Source organism: Podarcis gaigeae, assembly GCF_964106915.1.
Source record: "Podarcis gaigeae genome assembly, chromosome: 16".
NCBI classification, from domain to species: Eukaryota; Metazoa; Chordata; class Lepidosauria; order Squamata; family Lacertidae; genus Podarcis; species Podarcis gaigeae.
This window is the reverse complement of record NC_139693.1, coordinates 1,715,488-1,738,175: the sequence shown is the minus strand read 5'-3', so window position 1 is coordinate 1,738,175 and position 22,688 is coordinate 1,715,488. Positions and strand designations below refer to the sequence as shown.

At 44.2% G+C, this 22,688-nt stretch overlaps 1 protein-coding gene across 4 annotated transcripts in view; it reads right to left on the bottom strand.

The window, feature by feature from the left end:
• Positions 1-1,528: 1,528 nt before the first annotated feature.
• Positions 1,529-22,688, bottom strand: part of LOC310833159 (hemicentin-1-like) — a gene marked incomplete at its 3' end in the record, with an annotated part of 104,920 nt that continues 83,760 nt past the window's right edge. The window contains exons 9-13 of one of the 4 annotated variants that reach the window (XM_083715587.1): positions 19,176-19,520; positions 18,758-19,060; positions 18,121-18,264; positions 17,918-17,970; positions 16,077-16,370 (exon numbers count right to left, since the gene is read on the bottom strand). In XM_083715587.1, coding sequence (XP_083571713.1) covers positions 16,077-16,370; positions 17,918-17,970; positions 18,121-18,264; positions 18,758-19,060; positions 19,176-19,520 — 1,139 coding nt within the window. Of the gene's footprint in view, positions 1,720-1,856; positions 2,109-8,696; positions 8,952-16,076; positions 16,371-17,917; positions 17,971-18,120; positions 18,265-18,757; positions 19,061-19,175; positions 19,521-22,688 lie in introns of those variants that run through there. The other 3 variants (XM_083715589.1, XM_083715588.1, XM_083715590.1) reach the window with 3 other exon arrangements.

Genomic DNA, 22,688 nt, shown 5'->3' with positions numbered 1-22,688 from the left:
TGGCAGTGCACAGCTATGGCCACCTCAACACTAACCATGGTAATTTCGGGGGGCTGGGTGGATATTTGCACCCCAGCACCACATATGCTAAACACGACCCTGCCTCCCCTTGTGCCATAATCAATTTCTAAGGTCTTTTGATCAGGAGGTTTGGGTCACTGGCCTGTTTTTGTTTTCTTTCATACAAATAATTGTTATTAGTTTTAATGTAAATACAAGAGCAACATAAACTACAGTAACTTGTTCAGTGATGCAATCTTATTAAGTTTCATATACAGTACGCAAGCAATACATTTATTTATGTATTGTCAAATCAAGTAGCCTCTCCACAGAGATTCTTATGTTGTGGATGGAATAAAAGTATATTCTGCCTCATTTTATAAAGGATAAGAATGGAAGCCAGATCTTGCCAAAAGTGTCTGTTTTTGAAGTGCCTTTAATTACCCAACTATGGCTAAGTAAGGAGTTCTGATAGAGCCACATTCAAAATGTTATTTACCCAGATTCCAAATGGAATCTATAGGTTGTTTCCAGTATCAAGCTATTGTAAATTGGACTGCTGATAATAGTCTCTGCCTTTAAGGTTATTGCTTAAATTTGAGTCTAATGATAACAAGGCAAGAGCTGAAGTGAGTGGAAGGGATTGCTTCATAATTTTGGAAATAATGTGAAGCACCTTTTCCCAAAAGGCGTAGACCAACGTGCAACTTCACCATACATGAAAATGAGCCTCTTTCTCCGAAGCCTTCCCAGCATAAGGGAGAGATGCTAGAGTTTATTTTGGCTGGGTGGGATGGAGTCCAGAGCCAGCAAAAGGTAATTTTAAGAGAAGCCTCCTGCAGACAAGCAGAGATGGTTCGTAGGGATGGGTTGTGCCAAATTGATGGCTGTTTATTATTGGGTCACTGGCCTGTTTGAAATCTGTTTGTTGTTGTTTTTGCTGGACTTTTTTTATAAATAACAGATTACAACTTTAATAATAATATTGTAAGTAATAAATGTCTCCCAAATGTATCAGAAATGGCGAGGTACAGCTAATTAGTTGTTGTTATTGTTGTTGTTGTTATACACCAATCACCCCGTCATTGCTTTCCACATCGATCATCTCACCTCATAATCACCATCTTCTGAGTGGCTACTGTATTGTATCATGACGCGAAAACCTGTGGAGTGAACATGAAAGACATTATTGAGTCCATGGCACTGACCAATCTCTTCCTATCAGAATAGCAAAAGAAAGGTAGACGTATATTTGGCAAGAAGCCCCCATCTCAGGAGAGATCGGAAGAAGGTCAATAGAGATGGCCCTACCTCTTCTAGGCCTTTCTTTTCTTATCTTCCAGCACATCAACATCCACATCACCATTATCCACAGAAGAACAATGAGGGCAGTGATAAGCAAAGGACTCCAACTTAAGGGTCCAAACTGTCCAGCTGCAATGAGCAATAAGAGTCTCTCAAAACATAAACACATGACCCTGAGATTCAAAGTCTTATGCTCACACCTCACTGAGAGTCTTAAAATAAATAACAAGAGATAAGGAAGTGCTACTAATCTGTCGCATTTGTATTGCAATGATTTGTGATGTAAATGCCCTGTCAGACACACTTGCCTGCCCTGAATCAATGTCTTAAGCTAGGAATAGGAGGAGAGGGGGGCGGCGGCAGCAATTCAGAGGATCAGATCAGTCTTCCAGGAGCTCTGTGTATGCTCCAATCCTGCTCACAAGCATGTGAAGAGGGGCATTTATTAATACAAACATATCTCCTCAAATCCCTCATGTTAAGGGCCAGTCTGCGTATTTGCCACCACGAGCACCTCCTCTGGATAATGAAGGAAAGGATATATTGCTCACCTCCATCACTCTGGCAGATGTTGAGCAAGTCAAAGGAGGCTCTCTTTTGATCAACAGGATTGCTGACCAGGCACGTGAATTTGGAGTTGAAAGAACTGTTCCAGTAGAAGACACGGAGCTCCCGGCCATTGTCAGAAACCTGGTACTGATTCACACTCTTTCCTAAGGCCCTGTGTGGATCCCCTGTTTCCCAGGAGATCCTGAGTTCCTCCCTTCCAGGTGTGTGGCATCGCAAGGTCACATTACATCCACCTGGAGTCTTGGAATCCACTTGGTGGTCTATCTGTGGTGTTGGCACTGGCTCTGTGGAACACAAATGAATTAGCATAAGGTTTGGGTCCCATATGCTTCCCAGTACCTATGTAATGAAATGGTCTGATCCTATTGCATGAGCCAAACAGTGAAAGCAATAACTTTCCATATACAATGAGGATGAAACGCTGTTCTTGAAATTGTGTCTTAGTAAACCAGATGCGAGTATTGTAGATTCCACTATCATCCAACTCCAGGTCTTTGAGCCTCAGTATTGTCTCGTTCACCATGTCTAGCCGTTGTCCAAACCGGCCAGTGGGACTTGGATGGTCTCGGTTCCAGTGACTGAATTCCCCCTGCCAATAGCCCAGGTCACGCCTTTGGGGGCGGAAGTCCCATTCCATCTTCTGAACTGTTATTCCTTGAGATACATTGGCAGGAAACAAGATTGATCCTCCCAGCATTCCCTTCAGCTGATGGGTTGGGTTCCCCACTGCATGGCTTAAAGCTTCTAGTGAGGGGAGGGTGGTGGGGGAGGAGATACAAAGAAGAAGAAGAAGAAGAAGAAGAAGAAGAAGAAGAAGAAGAAGAAGAAGAAGAAGAAGAAGAAGAAGATTAGAACCATTAACATTTTTAACTTCTTATTCATCCTCCTTCATAAGGTTCCCATAGCAGGTTACAATCATTTAAAATGCAGCATTAAATACAGCAGCTTGCCACAAAGAAGGTTTCCTCCTGGGCTGACACTCCCCCCAAAAGTTTAAGGAAGGTGAAACTACCAAGAGTGCCCCTTCGGCTGGTTTTAACAGCTGAGATGGTCTATGGGGAAGGAAGTAGTCTCCCAGGTATTTGGGACCTAACTGAAAGGAAGTTTACAATTTCCAAGATTAATCTTAACTGTTGCTGAATTGTACATCAACCCACTTGAACTGCTCAACTCTCTAGTTAAACCAGGCACCCCCAACCTTCGCCCCCCTGATGTTTGGGACTACAGTTCCCATCATCCCTGACCACTGGTCCTGTTAACTAGGGATCATGGGAGTTGTAGGCCAAACATCTGGAGGTTGGGGATTCCTGAGTTAAACATTTATTACATTCTCCTAGCTATCCTAACGATGTCCTTTCCTGTAGGAGAAGATTGTTACAAGTACAAAGGTAATTCCAAGCAAGGAGTAGTGGTGGAGGAGAAAGAGTTGCTAGCTTCTATGCTCAGGGTGCTTCTATGTGTTTTAGCAATGCACACCTGCTGTACTCCTGCCTGTGTGCCTGTTAAAGGTTTCTGTTAAGATTAGGTGTTTGATTCTCACCAACATTTGGAGATCACCAACCTTTCGGAGTCCTGCACAACCCTTGCAAAGAAGATGAACAGTTGCAAATGTGCAGCAACACTTCACAGGAGTGGAGACTGTTCCCTGAGGGTGAGTGGGGCACTGCCTTTGCCAGCTTCAGCCTGTCTTTAGCCATCTTTTTTTATGTTAAACTAGCCCTGGCACTGCCTCCTCCTTAGTGTCTGTGTTACACTTGTAGCTCTCAATAGGACATGCGGGACAGAACTAGAATTAGTTGGTTCTCCCTCTCGTTGACTCTGGCACCACCTATGGTTGGGCTCTCTAACGTCCACCTTCATCATATGTGCAGATTCTCCTACAAAATGAGCTCAGTAACAAAGATCACTGTGGCATTGCCCCACCCTCACAGGGAACTGGGCTCCAGTGACCAACACTGCTTTTTTTCCCTTAAAAAAAATGTTTAGGGGTACTCTCATTTTCTCACTCATATTGAAATATGGCCCCCAATGAGGCCAAACTTAGATTCACAAAATGTTTAGGGATATTTGTAACCCTGCGTCCCCACAGAAAAAAAGTACTGGTAACCAGTAAGCAGCTGTCTCTTGACTGGGATTGATTGATATGTGTCTGTTCCGCAAGGAGCTGAGCCCAAAGTGGCTCACAGCAAACTTTCAAAACACAGAGCATTGGAAATACGAATGTACAAAATACAGAATATGACAGTAAACTAAAAAATGACAGAAATAAACAATTTGGCAAGTACAGAATAAATTCAATATTAAACTCCGCCCCCCAAATGGGGGCTTAAGTACATAATGACCACTCCCCACATAAAAGAGGGGGCCCCTTTGCGTGGTCGCGCGCAGCCCCCCCATCCCATACGGCTTTCAGCAGTACAGCCTGGATTCACCCCTGCCAGGCAGGACACCTAGAGGCCTACCTTTGCCAGTTGCCCAATCCCAGCTGGGGAGGTGTTGCCAGGAAAGAGTTGGCCAGGTAAGGGGAGGGATCGCCCAGCCCACACACAATAGTGGGCAGAACTTACCTAGGAATCCTCACTGGCTTCACAGCTTCTCCCACCCTGCCCTCCCTCAGTTAAGCCTTCTTTTGCAGGTTAACCTCTTCTTCACAGGTACTTGGGTGCTACTACGTTATGGTTGCTGTTAAAGGGTCAGAAAGGAATTTCCCTGCATTGGCAGGTTTTGCCATCCCCGTAGCAAAATGTCACAACTTTGGTGGTTTCATAACTAAGAGACTCCTCACTGAATTGATCCCAAGGTTTGGATTACCTAGATGCATTGGAAGTGATAATGGGCCAGCGTTCATTGATCAAGTAGTACAAGATGTATGTCGAGTCCTACAAGTAAAATGGAGACTGCATGCAGCATATAGGCCTCAGAGTTCAGGGAAAACTGAAAGAATGAATCGGACTCTGAAAACCCAATTGGCAAAATTAACCCAGGAAACGGGATTGGGATGGGTAGATGTGTTACCCATAACACTGTTTTGTGTTCGGTGTGCACCCACAAAAAGACTTAAGTTGTCACCTTTTGAGCTCCTGTATGGGAGGCCGCCCTCCTTTGTTCAGGATATTCCAGCTGACCTTAAACAAATAGGAGACCATGTGACACAGGGACAAGTGCAATCTCTCTCCCGTGTTTTTGTTTCTCTTAACAGGTGGGCCCTCGAGCGCACGCCGTGCAGCATTGCCGAGCCGATTCATCAGTTCCAGGCTGGCGATAGCGTATGGGTGAAAGAGTGGAAACGCGATCCACTTGCACCTAAGTGGCGTGGACCTTACACCGTCTTGCTCTCTACTCCAACAGCGGTGAAGGTAGCTGAGGTGACCCCCTGGATTCATCACTCTCGTTTGAAGAAGTCCGAAGGCAGTTGGACGTGCAAAGGTGACCCCTCTAATCCTTTAAAACTAACTCTCTCCAAAAACCCCTGTATCTAGCCCTACCGGGAACGGGCTAGGTCACGGGCAACATTTAGACGACCGGCCTGCTGCAGCCACAACCTGGAAGCTGGCTGACCTGTGCACGCCTGAAGCTTGAGGAGCGTCTGAACCAGCGACTGTGAACGGGAAGATTCTCTTATACAATTGATTGACTGCCCCCTTGTGGAACAATTATAAAGGATATTACTCATTGGGGATCCTCGGGATATATGTTTTGGTCTTGGTGGTTCCCCATTTCTGTCACTGGGGGAATTATATTGGGACTAATATTTATTTGCTATCACAAGAAGGTAATCTTTTGTGGAAGGAATGCATATGCTAGACATCAACATGATTTTATTATTAATCCTGATCCCTTGGGAAGGGGAAGGGTCCTTGAATCTGACCAAATTTGCTAAATATGGATTCCGCCATGACCACAATATGTGGGTAGGCTTAGCTGAGATGGTAGCCAATGTTGCAAATAGGACTAATTGCCTTGTTTGCTCTCTTGGGCCAGATGATTCAGAGGGAGGTATGCCCTTATTACCAATACCATTAAGTGCCATTGGTATGGTAAGCGAAATGCCACACCAAACAGAAGTACAGAATTTTCCCGGATGGAACTCAACTAAACCAATACGAGTTATACCTGTACAAGGGGAAATCTGTGTGCATAAATCATCAGATGCAGCTGATCCTACCATGATAGGCTCTTCTCATTGCCACTATACTTGGGATTATATTAAGAATAGTCAAACCTGGGCAAACGGTACTACCTATCGAACTCGGAATACCTTGCCCTGTGCACCTCCTTTTATTCATGCATGGAAAGTGGTATGGAACATAACTGTGACAGAAAAAGGCAATCTAACATACTGCACTGTGAACTCTCTACCCCTTTTGATATTTCGCCTTCTGCACTCCACGTACCAAAAACCTCAGACCCGATGGTTGTGGTGGATATGTGGAGAATGGGCATACAAGAAACTCCCTTCCAAATGGAGTGGGACTTGTTTCTTGGGATGGGTATTACCACCAATGTGGATTATGCCCACTAGTTCGGCCAAGCGTACACGAAGAAACGCTGATATTTCTCATATAGCAGGAGGAAGTACCCAAAGTTGGAGTGATACTGATGATTGGCCACCAGAGCGCATCATAGCCTATTATGATCCTGCCTCCTGGAATCCTGGTGAGCTCATACAAGGGGCACGGGATCCTATTTATAATCTAAACAGAATAATTCGATTGCAAGCAGTAGTGGAACTTGTAACCAATGCAACGGCCCAGAGTTTGAGACTTATTGCACAACAGTTGGATGAAAGTAGAGCCGCCATTTTGCAGCTGAAAATGGGAATGGATTATGTACTTGCCAGGCAGGGAGGCCTATGTGGAGTCTTGAACTTGACAGGGAATGCCTGTTGCTTTAACATTTCTGATAATGGTGAGGCAATCCGTGTGTTGGCCACAAAGATGGAGAATATAGCACATGTCCCAGTACAAACATGGGAAGGATGGGATATGGGATGGCTCACCAATTGGTTACCTAATGTCGCAGGACTCAAAGGGATACTATTGTCTTGCTTGTTTTTCTTGACAGTAGTAGTAATGGTTTTATGTATGATGCCACGTATCATTTCATGTTTTAGAAGTACAATTAGCAAGATGATTTCAAATGAAACTTTACCTCATATCATGGCCCTATACAGAGCTTTACCTCAGGAATATGATGAAGGTCAAGCTATCAAGGAAACTTGGGATGAAGGTCCTTGAGCTTGAAAGGGGGGAATGAGGCATCTAATCATAAGCCTGCATTTTTTATCAAAGCTTATATATTTCAATCAGGGCCTGTATGTTAAAGATTTTCAAATGTTTCATGCCAGGCAAAAGACCAGCTGCCTAAAAGGCCTTGGCAATGTTTTTCCTCCTAGACAAGGGGCCCCCTGATTTATAGCAGAAAACAATTCTCAAAGTCGTAAAAAAGGAAATTACAGGCTGAGAGCGGACACCGATCCTACATGTTACAGAAGATAAAAAAGCAGAGATAAACATAATTAGGAATGAGTAAATAATAAAATGATACCATGTGCCTCCCAGTAAAATGAGCCATATCTTCTTCCTAAGGTTAAAAAGGCCAAGAGCAATGGAGAGGCATCTAGCTGGCAGAAAAAGAGAGCATTTTAAGGAAATCTTTTAAAGCTGTTTCTTTTTTTTAAACTGAGAGAGTTAAAGGGCAATAAATGTTGGGAAGAGCTAATGGGAAAGCAGCTGGCTGGAAAGGAGGGGTGAAAGGAGGGGTGTAAACTGAAGAGGCTTCTTTTGAAGCTGTTTTTTTTACTGAGTTCCTTTTTTACTTTACAAAGGCCTTATTCCTTTTAAAAGGCTACCTATGATAATGTATTAAATATATTGGCTTAAATGTAATTATGCAAAGGATTTAAGAAATGCTAGATTCTTATTTCATATAGTTGTAAGAGTTTTAACTATCCTGAAATTAAGTCAGCCACCAGCCTAGCCCCCTGCCAGACAGGAGACACCATAGAGCACTCCTGATATATAGTTGTCAGGCTTTTTGTTTAGAAACCTTCAAATGAAGGAGATCTTTCAATGTTGATGTGAACTCAAGATCCTTGACATCTGTTGAAGATAATAATTCAAGATTAACTATCTGTTTTGGAAGGCAATAGGGCAAGGAGGGCAAGAGGTGAGCTGGTAATTAAGATTCCTAGTTGAGACACATGTAAGATATATTACTACTTATTTGTCATTTATAGATGGAAGAATATATAGCTCTTTGTGTTCCATAAAAGGACAGAAGGAAGTGGGTGTATCTTTTGTGATTGGTTCTAGCAAACAGCCAATAGGAATTTCAACCAGGCTGATTGGACAGAGGCAGCCAAAGGAGGAGCAAGGGGGCTGGATTAAGGAAATATAAGTGCTGGCCAGAATGGCAGGAGGCCAGGCCAGAGCTTGGTAACCATATACCACTGTGCCTCTCATTTATTTGTCTGACAAATAAATTATTATTTTAATTCTCTATTGCTGCGTTGAATATTTCATTCCAGCTAAGCGTTAACCACAAGCAGGGTGCTACATTGTGACAGATCAGGGCAAAGGAAAAGAAATGAAAAAAGCTGGCAGCTTTTGCAGACTGAGGAGGCTGTTACAAGTTTAACAACAGCAAGAGCATTCTACTTGCCCAGATTTTTATTTGCTTGAAAGAGGTTCAAAGAAGCAAAACTCAGAGGTCACTGAACCCCAAAGAAATGTTCAAATGCCCTCAAACCCCAAAATTAACTGAAGAGGCAGATCAGGAAAATCAGAACATAAGAAAATCCTGTCTAGCCTGGCATCCTGTTCTTCTCACAATGGCCAGCCGGATGCCTGTGGGAAACTGGCAAGCAGGACCTGAGCGCCAGGATGCTCTCTCCTTCTGTGGTTTGCAGCAGCTGGTATTCAGAAGCATGGCTGCCTGCAATGGAGAAGACAGAGGAGAGCCATCCTGCCTAGAATCCCTCAACAGTCTTCTCCTCCTCCACAAATGTATCTCATCCTCTTTTCAAGCCATCCAGGATGGTGGTCATCACTGCCTCTTGTGGGAAGATGCCTCTCCTGTGGGTGGTGGGATCGTGGTAGTTAAGAATATAGTTGGGTGTGTGATGAACCAAGGGGTGAACGAAGGTTGTGGATGTTGCTCATTGCCTAGAGAGCCTGGAAGACAGTGCTGGAGAGGAATCACTGGCCACAGTGCATGTTGGCACCAGTAACATGGGGAAATGTAGTGTAGAGGGCCTGGAAGCCAAATTTAGGATGCTGGGAAGGATGCTGAAAGTCAGGACCTCTAAGGTAGCCTTCTCTGAAGTACTACTAGCTCCATATGCATGGCCAGACAAATTGTTGTTGTTGTTGTTGTTGTTGTTGTTGTTACTACTACTACTACTACTACTACTAGTGGTGCCTCTGGTTACGTACTTAATTCTTTCCAGAGGTCCGTACTTAACCTGAAACTGTTTTTAACGTGAAGCACCACTTTAGCTAATGGGGCCTCCTGCTGCGGCCGCGCCACCGGAGCATCATTTCTGTTCTCATCCTGAAGCAAAGTTCTTAACCCGAGGTACTATTTCTGGGTTAGCGGAATCTGTTATCTGAAGCATATGTAACCCGAGGTACCACTGTATTATTATTTATACCTCGCCCATCTGGCTGGGTTTCCCAAGCCACTCTGGGCGGCTTCCAACAAAAGATTAAAAGTACATAAGTCATTAAAAACTTCACTAAACAGGGCTGCCTTCAGATGTTTTCTGAACATCAGATAGTTGTTTATTTCTCTGACATCTGATGGGAGAGCATTCCACATGGCGGGCACCACCACCCAAAAGCCCTCTGCCTGGTTCCCTGTAACTTTGCTTCTCGCAGGGAGGAAACTGCCAGAAGGCCCTCAGTGCTGGACCTCAGTGTCCATGTTGAACGATGGGCGTGAACACGATCTTTCAGGTATATTGGGCCGAGGCCATTTAGGGTTTGAAAGGTCAGCATCAACACTTTGAATTGTGCTCGGAAACATACTGGGAGCCAATGTAGGTCTTTCAAGACCAATGTTATGTGGTCTCGGCGGCCGGTCCCAGTCCCCAGTCTAGCTGCTGCATTCTGGATCAGTTGTAGTTTTCGGGTCACCTTGGACTACTGCCATGCACCCTGTAGAGTGCATGGCAGTAGTCCAAGCGGGAGATAACTAGAGCATGCACCACTCTGGCAAGACAGTCCGCAGGCAGGGAGGGTCTCAGCCTGCATACCAGATGGAGCTGGGAGAAATCTGCCCTGGACACAGAATTGACCTGCGCCTCCATGGACAGCTGTGAGCCCAAAGTGACTCCCAGGCTGCGCACCTGGTTCTTCAGGGGCACAGTTACCCCATTCAGGACCAGGGAGTCCCCCACAGCCACCCGCCCCCTGTCCCTGCAATCATTAGAATAGTATTAAATAATAATAACATATAAAAGTTAAACACAAATCCACTCAACAGTTACAATAAATAATGTCTAAACTATAATCAATAAAACAACGCCAAGCCACAATACATAAAATTATACAATAATAATACAATACAAATTGAGAAGCAGAGACTAGAGGGTGGAGCAGGGCAGGTGGACGGAGGCCTTGCCTGATGGAGTCTCTCCCCTCACAGAATGTGAGCCCCCAGCAGGTGCCAAAACACATTGACCCTGAGATTGGGGGGGGGGGAGAGGGACTATCAGGGAGGAGACCTATTCTCCAGATGAGCTCAGCATTGTCTGTTACTTTCCCTGTCACGACCAAGCAAACTTAGAGCTTTTCACCCTATGCATTCAGCTTTTCTTTGCAAGGACTTACCCAGGGAAGAGAAGATCAATGGACCAAAGGAGAGAAGGATCACAAAATTCATGAATATTTCTGGTCAGGAATAGAGGGAGCCTCTATTTGGCTTCTGCTGGTGGAGAGTTGATTTGCCCACAGTTGTACGGCAACAGGCTTCTGCTTTTATTCCCAGGCTTTTATTCCCAGGCATAAGAATTTTCTTATTCCCAGGCATAAGAATTGCTGAAGCGCACAGCCCCAAAGCTCTCTTTAAGAGGGAAAGGTTGCAAAACAATTGACATAGTGAAACCGTCTTCGAGGCTGAGAAAGCTGTCAGCTAAAGACAGGAAATGCTCTCGTGGTGCCCACACAGAAATTCAAAACTTCTGTAAGTCAGTTGAAGGTCCTGTCTTTCGCACTACGACAACATGAGGCATTAACTTTTTTGTATCTATGTTCAGTTTACTATCTATGTTGCTTTTAGCACTTAGTTTGAATCATAAAATCATAGAATGGTAGAATTGGAAGGGCTCCCAGTGGTCATCTAGTCCAACCCCCTGCAATTAGCTAAACCATCCATGACAGATGAAATCCACACGTGTCTGAATATTGCTTTGCTGTTCATCAATCTATTGATATATACAAACATGAATGTATTAGGAAAATATGTGCACATCAGTGCATGAATGTTTTGTATGCATTAATCATAAGGTGTTCAAAGGAATATAAACATTAGTGAAAATAAAACAAAATGTGTTAAATTAAGTAAAATTGCTTTGCTAAAATGGAGGGGAGGAGAGATGGGAGAGATGGGACCCTGTGGACACCAGGGAAGGTCTCTGTGGGCAAATGTGCCTCCCGGGTCTCTAGCCCAGCTTATTGTGAGAAGTTCAGAGGGAGAACAAGCCACTTTGGGGTAGATATGTGTGGTGCTGAAGCTGGGGGCCTGCCCCACTTGAGACTATCTCTCTGTGTCTCTCCTTTTGAAACATGACACCTGGAGATCTTCTGCCCCTTGAGACTAAACACAACTTCAAGCTTCTCAAAAACTTTCCACCTCATCCCCTGGTATGATGAGGGGTGAGGAGAAGACGCAAGGATAGAACCAAATGAAGATGGAGCCAAAAAGTAAGAAGAACTGGCTCATGTACAAATGCCAAAATGTTTTCTTTGTACTTCCAAGGGATCAATCTTTCAGGGTTAGCAACACTACTCTTTGGAACTCCCTGCTTATTGACACCAGACAAGCACCGTCACTCTGCTGCTGTTAAAAAATTTGCCTCCCTCCCTTTTAGTCTCAATGGTAGGGAAAATATGTCTCCTTCCCAAAAGAAAGTCTCTTTTTGTGGATGATTTGCCAGGGAGAAGAGGGAAAACAACCTTGTGCTCCAGTCCAATGTATTGATGCAAAAGTTGGGTGCCTCCCCCCCTCTTTGCCCAGTGGTGGCAAGAGCCCATGGGATCCCAAGCACCCAAAGAGGGTCTGTGTTCCTTTGGAGGAGGGAAGGCAAGACAGAGACTGTTGTAGCTTTAAGAACTATGGTTTATTCACCTATTTACACCTTCAGTCTCCCAAGTCCATTGCCCATTTTGTCATGACCTCCTTTATTTCTTCATCTATATTTTATATATATAGATAGATAGATAGATTTTTATTAGGATTTTTTTTAAAGGTTACAGAAAAAAATAAAAAATATAACAATCAAAAAAGAAAAGGCAAGAACAATACATATAAAACAGACATCTTCCAAAAACAGAAAAGAGAAAGAAAAAACAACAACAAATCAATCCTTTACATCACTTGCGTTCATTCACTTACTTCCTTGACCTCCTCACACCTCCCATTTTTGTATTCTAGTTCAATTAGATATTTCAGCAAATCCTTTCCAGCTTTGTTTTTATCTTAATAATTTATCTTAATATATTGTGATTTTACATTCTCTTCTTTCACCAATTCATTTTTACTTAATCCTTTATATCTTTTCTGCTAAAACCACATAATTTGATTCCAACCTCTTTCTAACATTCCTTAATTTTACAATATTTCTGAAGATAAACTTTAATTTTTTTCCAATCTTCTTCCACCAGCTCTTCTCCTTGGTCTCGGATTCTGCCAGTCATCTCAGCCAGTTCCATGTAATCCATCACCTTCATCTGCCATTCTTCCCGGGTGGGTAGATCTTGTGTTTTCCAATACTTTGCGTATTTCTTCATCTTTAGTGTCCCATTCCAATAATATATCATACATTTTGGATAATAACTTGGTTTTGCCTTCAATTATTTCTATCTGAAATTTAGATTTTATCTCCCTTATCCCTACTTTTTTATCTTCCATCCATATTGCATTTATTTGATGAAATTGCAGCCAGCCTTTTAATTTGTCTTTCAACTCCTCATATGTTCTCAATTTCCAGCCGCTTTCTGATCTTATCAGTAGGTCTTCGTAGGTCAATCTTTCTCCTTCTATATTTGCTTTTTTAGTTGTTAAAATGTCAATTGGTGATAACCACCAGGGTGTTTTCCATTCTAAGAGTTTTTTTTTTATTTTTCTCCCAAACTTCATATAGTGGCCCTCTAATAATATGGCTTGAGAACCTTTATGCACCTTTTATTTATTTTGCCACAAGTAGGCGTGCCAGCCGAATCTGTTGTTGAAACCTTCTAGGTCTAACAGGTCAGTTGAAACCTTCTAGGTCTAACAGGTCAGTGTTTTCCAAATTGATTCAATCTTTGATCTAGCAAAGGCAGGAGGCCTGAAAGTATAATTTCAGATTTCAGATTTTGCAGGGGGTTGGACCTCTTTCTTTTCGATCTGTGAGTAATTTGAATCTAATTCTCAGTCTTTTTCCTTGCCATATAAATTTCGAAAGAGTTTTCTGCCAATCTTTAAACATTGTGGAACCTCTAATCACTGGAATGTTTTGAAACAAAAATAACATTTTGGGGAGTATGTTCATTTTTATTGCCGCCATCCTTCCCGGCCACGAAAGTTTCACTCTGTTCCACGTGTCTAGATCTTTTTAAATTTCCTTCCATGTTGTCAAATAATTGTCCTGATTTAAATTTATATTTTTTGTAGTTAGCCAAATTCCCAGATATTTTATTTTTTTGGCCACCTTGATTCCATTCTGTATCTCTAATTTTTCTCTTTCATCTTTTCCCAAATTTTTACTCAGCATTTTTCTCTTTAATTTATTCAATTTGAAACCGGATAGTTTGCCATATTCTTCTAGTATTTCCAGAGCCTTACTGACACTTTTTTGCGGCTCTTCTAGGGATAACATCAAATCGTCTGCGTACGCTTTTAGTTTGTATTCTTTCGTTTCTACTTTGATCCCTCAAATCTCTGGTGTTGCTCTTATTTTGTTCGTAATTACCTCTAATACCATAATGAATAAAAGCGGGGATAGAGGGCAACCCTGTCTTGTTCCTTTTTCAATTTTGAATGAATTTGTTAAATTGTTGTTTATAATCCATTTGGCAGATTGATTCGAATAAATTGCTTTTATTCCTTCCATAAATTCACCCTCTAGCCCTGCTTTCTCCATGCTTTTTAGTAGGAACGACCCAAGATAGATATTAGCTCTTCCTCCTCCTCCTTCCTCCCATTAACCCTTCCCCCTCCCCCAGCAGTTACCTTTAAAACCTTCCAAATCCCCAGTCTCTGTTCACACCAGGGGCAAGGGCAAAGGAATTCTCTTTTATTGTTAGGTAAAGGTATCCCTGACCATTAGGTCCAGTTGCGGATGACTCTGGGGTTGTGCCGCTCATCTCGCTTTACTGGCCGAGGGAGCCGGTGTACAGCTTCCGGGTCATGTGGCCAGCACGACTAAGCCGCTTCTGGCGAGCCAGAGCCGCACACGGAAACGCCGTTTACCTTCCCACCAGAGCGGGACCTATTTATCTACTTGCACTTTGACATGCTTTCAAACTACTAGGTTGTTTACTGTTAGCACCCCTCAATTGTTTTCTATTTTCAGGTAGGTAGCCGTGTTGTTCTGACACAGTGAAAATAATAATAATAATAATAATAATAATAATAATAATAATAATAGTCCAGTAGCACCTTAGAGGCCAACTAAGTTTGTTCTAGGTATAAGCTTTCATCTGCATGCACACTTCTTCAGAAACACACACACACACAAGTATATAAAAGTGTTAACCAGATGTGGTGTTTGCCTCCTAGGTGGGTCATAAGGAAAGGGTTAAATGAGTGTGATGTGATTGGCCAGAGAGAACCTGATAGGAGGAGTTAGAGTGAGAGTCGGTGTGTGTGGAAGTCAGTTGAGAGTTGGGAGTTGAAGAAGAAAGAGGGAGATTAAGTCTGTGGGTTGGTCGAGTTGTGTGGTGAGAGAGTGAGAGGAATTGTTAGGTGGAGTGAGATAGATAGTTGGAATAATCAGTTTGAAGTTGTTAGGAACGCACAGGACAGTTAAGGAACTAAGATTAAGAAATTGCCAAGAAAGATTAACTGAAACCATAAGCTTGTTCATGCCTACAAATAAACTTGATTATTTGTTAAAGTTAACAACTGTCTGGACTCTGTGTGTACCCGTGAGGAGAAACGGGCTGGTGGCAGCGAAGAAAGCAATCACAGTGGTGGCACAGGGTCAAATGACCGTCAAACGTCTGGGGACCCTGTGTGATCGCCACACCAGAGTTCAAGCAAAATAGGAAGAGAGGCAAGGCAAGGTGCCTGGCTTCCAGGAGCCAGAGACCTGTGCTGTTTCCATCAGCAGGAAGGCTTAAGAGGAGTGCCTTATATACTGGTTGTTGGCAGTGATGAATGCATTCCTGAGACTCCTTGCTCTCAAGGAGACCCCCATCCATAGTCACTGGATGAGTCTGGGTATGTGGCTCTCTGTCCTGGTCACAGGACTTTGGGGGCCAGGGTTGAAGGCTGCTGGGTAGGCTGTAGCTCCGGCTCAACTGGCAGCATTGAGAGATCTTCAATGGGTCTTTCAACAGAGGGACCCTCAGTGAATTCCTCAGCAGTGGCTCCTGGAGATGTGCCTGACTTCTCATGTAATGTTCAGTCTCTGAGGGCTCTGTTTCTGAGACTGTACAAGAAGCGAGAGAATGAAAGCATTTTCTGAATAGTGTGGAACAGCTTGAGAATTCCTCTTTCTCCGAGTCAACCTGCAGGGTTGGTCTGTGGGATTCAGTGTTCAATCAGCATTGAGGCCAGCTCTTCCATCTCCTTGGCAGCCGCTTGCAATCTTGCCTCTGCAGGGACATCTTGGCAAGAAGGAGGTGCTGCTCCCATGCTTCTTCCTGATGTAGATATTTATGCATTTCATGCAGATTTTTATTTCTCCGCCTCCCTTGTTCCTGATGAATATCTTCACTCACCCAGTCTTTCCTGTGCTGTTTCCATCAACAGCAAGACTGAAAAGGAGTGCCTTAGACACTCTTGTAGGTGCTGGTCATGAAGGCATTCCTGAGATACATTGCTCTCAAGGAGACCCCATCCACAGTCACTGGATAAGTGTTGGTATGTTGCCCTTTGGCCTGGTCACGGGACTCTTGGGATGAGTATTTAAAGGTGCTGGGTAGGCTGTAGCTCCGGCTGAACTGGCAGCTTTGGGAGATCTTCAATGGGTCTTTCCCCTGAGGAACCTCCAATGAATTCCTTGGCAGTGGCTGCAGGAGATGTGCCTGATCTCCCATGTTGATCTTTGGGATGCAGTGTTCAATCTGCATTGGAGAAAAAATATGACAGGTGGGACTCTGGGGATTCAACTCCTAAAAGAATTTCTGGGCATCTGGGCTCACCTGAACCCTGGAGAAAATTAAAGTCCCGTCCAGGTCCAGAGTTCTCTAAGAAAGGATACCCATTTGCATCTTTCCTGCACCTCAGTTCCAGCCTTTAGGGCTTGCTTTCCAGTTCCACTGGAGAACATGCCATAACTAAGTTCCTAAGAGAGTGGGTGTAATTGGCATTTGGAATTGACAAAAATATGTCATTTCCATTCTCCAGCACTCAGTTATTATCACTGATAAAAGGATAAAATTAGTATTTTGGGGAGAGTCCAGAACAGTTGGTGAGTGGAGAGCACAATCCTGTTGGGTTCACTGGGGGGAAGAATGTGGGAAGCGGAGCCCTGCGGCCAGAGGGCTGGATTCTTCATTCACTAGCTGGAGGGGGGGGTTCAATTCTGTTCACTTTAACTGGGCATGCATGTTCCCCTAATGGGAACAGGATCTTTGCACAAGCTGCCTGCCTCCCCTTGTGCCATAGTTCATTTGTTAGGTCTTTTGATCAGGAGTTTTGGGTCACTGGCCTGCTTTTGTTTTCTTTAATCCAAATAATTTTTATTGGCTTAATGTGAATATAAGGAAGATATGTAACTACAGTAACTTGTCCAATGGTATATTCTCATTAAGTTTCATGTGCAGCACACAGTACCGAAACAATACATTTATTTATGCATTGTCAATTCAAGTATCCTCTCCTCAGAGATTCTTATGCTGTGCGTGGAATAAAAATATATTCTGTCTCATTTTATAAAGGAATAGAATGGCAGCAAAGTCTCGCCAAAAGTATCTATTTTGAAGTGCCTTTAATTACCCTTCTATGGTGAGTAAGATGTTCAGATAGAGCCACATTCCAAATGTTATTTACCCAGATTTCAGTGGGGATTTCTGGGAAACTGTCGTGTGACGGGCCAATGGCCGTAATAAAGATCAATCCAATCCAATCCAATCCAATCAGTGGGGATTTCTATAGATTGTTTCCAGTATTGGCCGATTGCTAATTGGGCTGCTGATGATTGTAAAAATACAAATTCTGTATTTAAGGTTATTGTTTGAGTCTAATGATAACAAGGCAACAGCTGATGGGTAGAAGGGATTGCTGCATAATTTTGGAAATAGCGTGAAACACCTTTTCCCAGTAGGAGTATCACAACATGGAGCTCCACCATAAATGGAACTATGAGCCTTTGCAGCATAAGGGAGAGATGCTAGAGTATATTTTGGCTCGATGTGATGGAGTCCAGTGCCAGTGAAAGGTAATTTTAAGAGAAGCCTCCTGCAGACGAGCAGAGATGGTTCGTAGGGAAGGGTTGTGCCAAATTGAAGGCTGTTTATTATCTGGCCACTGGCCTGTTTGAAATCTGTTTCTTCTTGCGTTTGCTGTTGTTTCTTTAAAAATAACAGATTGCATCCCAAATGTATCAGATGCTTTCATTGTTATTATCTACCAATCATGATTTCTTTCCTTTGCACACCGATCATCTCACCTCATCATCACCATCTTCTGTGTGGCTCCTCTCTGAGTTCAAAGAGCGAATACCTGTGGAGTGCAAAATGAGACACATTATTGAGTCCATGGCACTGACCAGTCTCTGCCTCTCAGGATAAGCAAAAGAAAGGTAGATGTATATTAGGCAGGAAGCCCCCATCTCAGGAGAGATGGGAAGAAGATCAATAGAGATGGTCCTACCTCTTCTAGGCCTTTTAAATATGATCTTCCAGCACATCCACACCAGCACCAGCACCAGCACCAGCACCAGCACCAGTATCACCAGAAGAACTATGAGGGAAAGGATAATCCATAGAATCCAACTCCAGAGTCCAAGCCCTCCACCTGCAATGAACAATAAGGGTTTCTCAAAACATACTCTAATAACAACCAACAGAATGACTGACTCTCATAGAAGTGTAGAGCTGGAAGGGGCAAATAGAGTCATTTAGTCCAACCCCCTGCATTGCAGGAATCTTTGGCCCAAGGTGGGGCTTGAACCCATGACCCCAAGATTCAGAGTCACGCGCTCACACCTGGCCGAGAGCAGTAGAATAAATAACAAGAGATAAGCAAGTGTTGCTAATCTGTCCCATTCATATTGCAATGATTCGGGCTTTTAATGCCCTGTCAGACACATTTGCCTGCCCTGAATCAATTTCTTAAGGCAGGCCGCAAGGAGTGCTGTGTTTGCTCTTATCCTGCTCACAAGCATGTGAAGAGGGGCATTTATTAATACAAACACATCTCCTCAAATCCCTCATGTTAAGGGCCAGTCTGCGTATTCACCACCACAAGCACCTCCTCTGGATAATGAAGGAAAGGATATATTGCTCACCTCCATCACTCTGGCAGATGTTGAGCAAGTCAAAGGAGGCTCCCTTTTGACCAACAGGATTGCTCGCCAGGCAGGTGAATTTGGAGCCCAAAGAACTGTTCCAGTAGAAGACTTGGAGCTCTTGGCCATTGTCAGAAACCTGGTACTGATTCACACTCTTTCCTAAGGCCCTGTGTGGACCCCCTGTTTCCCAGGAAATACTGAGATCTTCCCTTCCAGGTGTGTGACATCGCAAGGTCACATTACATAAACCTGGAGTCTTGGATTCCACTTGGTGGTCTATCTGTGGTGTTGGCACTGGCTCTGTGGAACACAAATGAAATCAGCATAAGGTTTGGGTCCCACATTTCCCAGTACCTATGTTGGAAAATGGTGCTGAACCTGTTCCATGAGCCAAACAGGGAAAGCAATAACTTACCATAAACAGTGAGACGAAAACTCTGTTCTTGAAACAGTGTCTTAGTAAACCATATGCGAGCATTGTAGAACCCACTGTCATCCAACTGCAGGTCTTTGATCCTCAGTGTTGTCTTGTCCACCATGTCTAGCCGTTGTCCAAACCGGTCGGAGGGACTTGGGTGCTCCAGTTTCCCATGACTGAATTCCCCCAGCCAAAAGCCCAGACCACCCCTTTGGGGTAGAAAGTCCCACTCCATTTTCTCCACTGCTATTTCTAGAGATACATTGGCAGGAAACAAGACTGTTCCTCCCAGGATTCCCTTCACCTGATGGGTTGGATTCCCCATTGCATGGCTTATAGTTTCTAGTGAGGGGAGGGTGGTGGAGGAGGAGATACAAACAAAAGGGAAAATTAGTATCATTATCATTTTGAGCTTCTTATCCATCCTCTTTTATGAGGTTCCAGAGGAGGTTACAACAATTTAAAATGCAGCATTAAAACGTGAGCAGGAGGGTCCACCAATGATATGGCAGGTATCAATGGTAGGATAAAGAGATGAATCTTAACCATATAATGGAAAATCTACACTAAAGGTGCCAGGTCACCACTTTGGGGAGGGACATCATTCTGCACTTTTGCAGCCTGTCACAAAGAAGGCCCTATGCGCTGTCTCCCCACTGCCTCCCACCCAGCTGTAGGGTGGCTGAGGCCCCACGGTGCGCCCCATCCCATCCCTCCCTAAGGGCACCATGCGCCCCATGCTGCGTCCCTATGGGTGGTGTCAAGGTGATCCGTGGGTGCTTGCAAAGATAACAGCCCGGGATTCCAGCCTGTCTTTTACAGGATTTATTAAGTGCAAAACTATGTACAATACGGAGCTCTTGAAAGCATGTCTGCCTCAATCGCTTTCAGTTTCCGGAAGTGGCTCTCGCCTGTTCCCCCTCTAGCAGAAAAGCTTCCTGAAACGCTCCCCCCCCTTTCTTCTCCTCTCCATACATGAAAAAGCTGCTCCTTTCTCTCTACTATAATATTCTCCCTCTCATCTTCTGTGTCTCCTGACAGTCCGTCCTCCTCGGACTCTGACGAAGTGCAGCTGCTCATCCAAGGAGGCTCTCTGTACATTCCGGTCTCTCCTCCCTTCTCTGCAAACTGATTCCTGACAGGTGGTTTGTGCCCCCCCCCCCCGGGCACACCACCCTAGGTGCCTGAGAGGCTTCTTCCGCTGCCTCTCATTGGCTAGAGAGTCTGGCAGACAGTGCTGGGGTGGAGTCAGTGGCACCAGTGACATGGGGAAACGTAGTCTAGGGGTCCTGAAAGCCAAATTTAGGGTGCTGGGAAGGATGCTGAAAGTCAGGACCTCCAAGGTAGCCTTCTCTGAAATACTACCAGTTCCATATGCAAGGCCAGATGGACAAGCAGGTGGATATGCAGCAGGTGCCATTTCTCACTAGGCAAGTTAAGACGTTGATCCCAAAAGCAGCATTCTATGGGGAGGGGAGGGGAGCAACTCAGCACAGCACAATAACGTTTTCCTGAGGCTGCACAAGGAAACGGCCCTCCTCTGGGCGGGTGGCTCTGACTTGTTCTGGCATTTCTGGGACCTATGCAAGGGGGGAGAAGACTCCTCTAGAGCAGACAGGGAAGGCAGCCTCCTCCTGAGAGATGGGGTGGGGCAGCCTCGGTCAGCTCCAGAGGTGGAGCCAGTGATGCCACAGATAGGGTGGTTGAGTCATAGCCTGACTCTGGCAGCTCTGAAGACGAGGCCAGTGCTGCACACTAGGGTGACTCACAGGGAGCCTGGATGGGACAAGGGGAAGCCTCCCCACTAAGACCTTTCTAGGAACCTCCCTGTGGATGGCTCATTGAGATCCCCTGGGTCTGTCGCAGTCTAGCTGGTCCCTCTGGGGCTTCTCCTCCCTGTCCCCAGCCTCCTCTGTCCAGCGCCCCAAACTCCCTGGGCCCACGACAGCCACAATGATTGGGCCAGAATGAGAAAGCAGTGGTGGAAAGAGGAGAAGGGTTAGGGTTGAGCTCAGCATTGTCAGTTACTTTTGCCTTCCTGACCAAGCAAAACAGCTTTTCACCCTATGGATCCAGCTTTTCTTTGCAAGAACTTACCCAGGGAAGAGAAGATCAATAGACCAAAGGAGAGAAGGATCACAAAATTCATGAATATTTCTGGCCAGGAATATAGGGAGCCTCAGATGTGGCTTCTGCTGGTGGAGAGTTGATTTGCCCACAGTTGTACAGCAACAGGCTTCTGCTTTTATTCCCAGGCATAAGAAATGCTGCACGTCACAGCCCCAAAGCTTGCTATAGGAGGAAACCACATGCGAGAAAAGATTGCAAAGCATTTGAGGCAGTGAAACAGTCTTCCAGACTGAGTAAGCTGTGAGCTAAAAATAGGAAATGTGCACGAGGTGCACATACTGAAATTCAGTACAAGTTGTAGGTCTTCCCTTTCACACTATGACAACACGAGGCACTTACTTTACTGTATCTATGTTGAGTTTAGTATCTATGTTGCTTTTAGCACTTAGAATCATAGGATCATAGAATGGTAGAATTGGAAGGGCTAACTAAGGGTCATCTGGACCAACCGCCTTCAATGCAGGAATCTTAGCTAAACCATCCATGACAGATGAAATCCACACTTGTCTGAATTTTGTTTTGCTGTTCACACATGTTAAATTAAGCAAAATTGTTTTCCTAAAATGGGGGGGAGAGAGAGATGGGACCCTGTGGACACCAGGGAGGTCTCTGTGGGCAAATGTGCATCCAGGATCTCTATCACAACTTATTTTGAGAAGTTCAGGGGGAGAACAAATCACTCTGGGGTGGATATGGGTGGTGCTGTTGCTGGGATCCTGCCCCACTTGTTGAACTTGTGATTCTCTCTCTGTCTCTCTCCTTTTGAAACTTGACACCTGGAGAACTTCTCCCCCTTGAAACTAAATACAAGTTCAAGCTTCTCAAAAGCTCTCCCCCTCCTCCCTCATCAGCAAGAGGAACTGGCTCATGTATAAATGCCAAAATGTTTGCTTTGCCCTTCCAAGGGATCAATCTTTCAGGGTTGGCAGCACTACTCTTTGGAATTCCTTCTTAGTGACACCAGACAAGAACCGTCACTCTGCTGTTGTTAAAATATTTGCTTCCCTACCTTTTAGTCTCCCTGGTAGGGAAAATATATCTCCTTCCCAAAACAAATTATCTCTCCTCCCCAAAAATAATTTGTATAAATTCTCCAAATTATTAATTAAACCCAATTACTTTAATATAATTTCTTGCAATTTCTTAAAATCAGGTTTCCCGCTCTGTTGCAAACATGTCAGTCATTTCCTCCCTCAGCTGCCAGATTTCTTATTTAGTGTCCATAAACAAAATCTTTTCTCAAATTCGGCCTCTTGCCAGATCCAATAGGCAACTGTTCATTCTTCTTGCTCTGCATTGCTCCATCACACTCCTGGTCCGATCCAAAATTAATTTTAAATAAAATCCATTCAACCTCAGTTGAGGGGAGAGGTCATAATA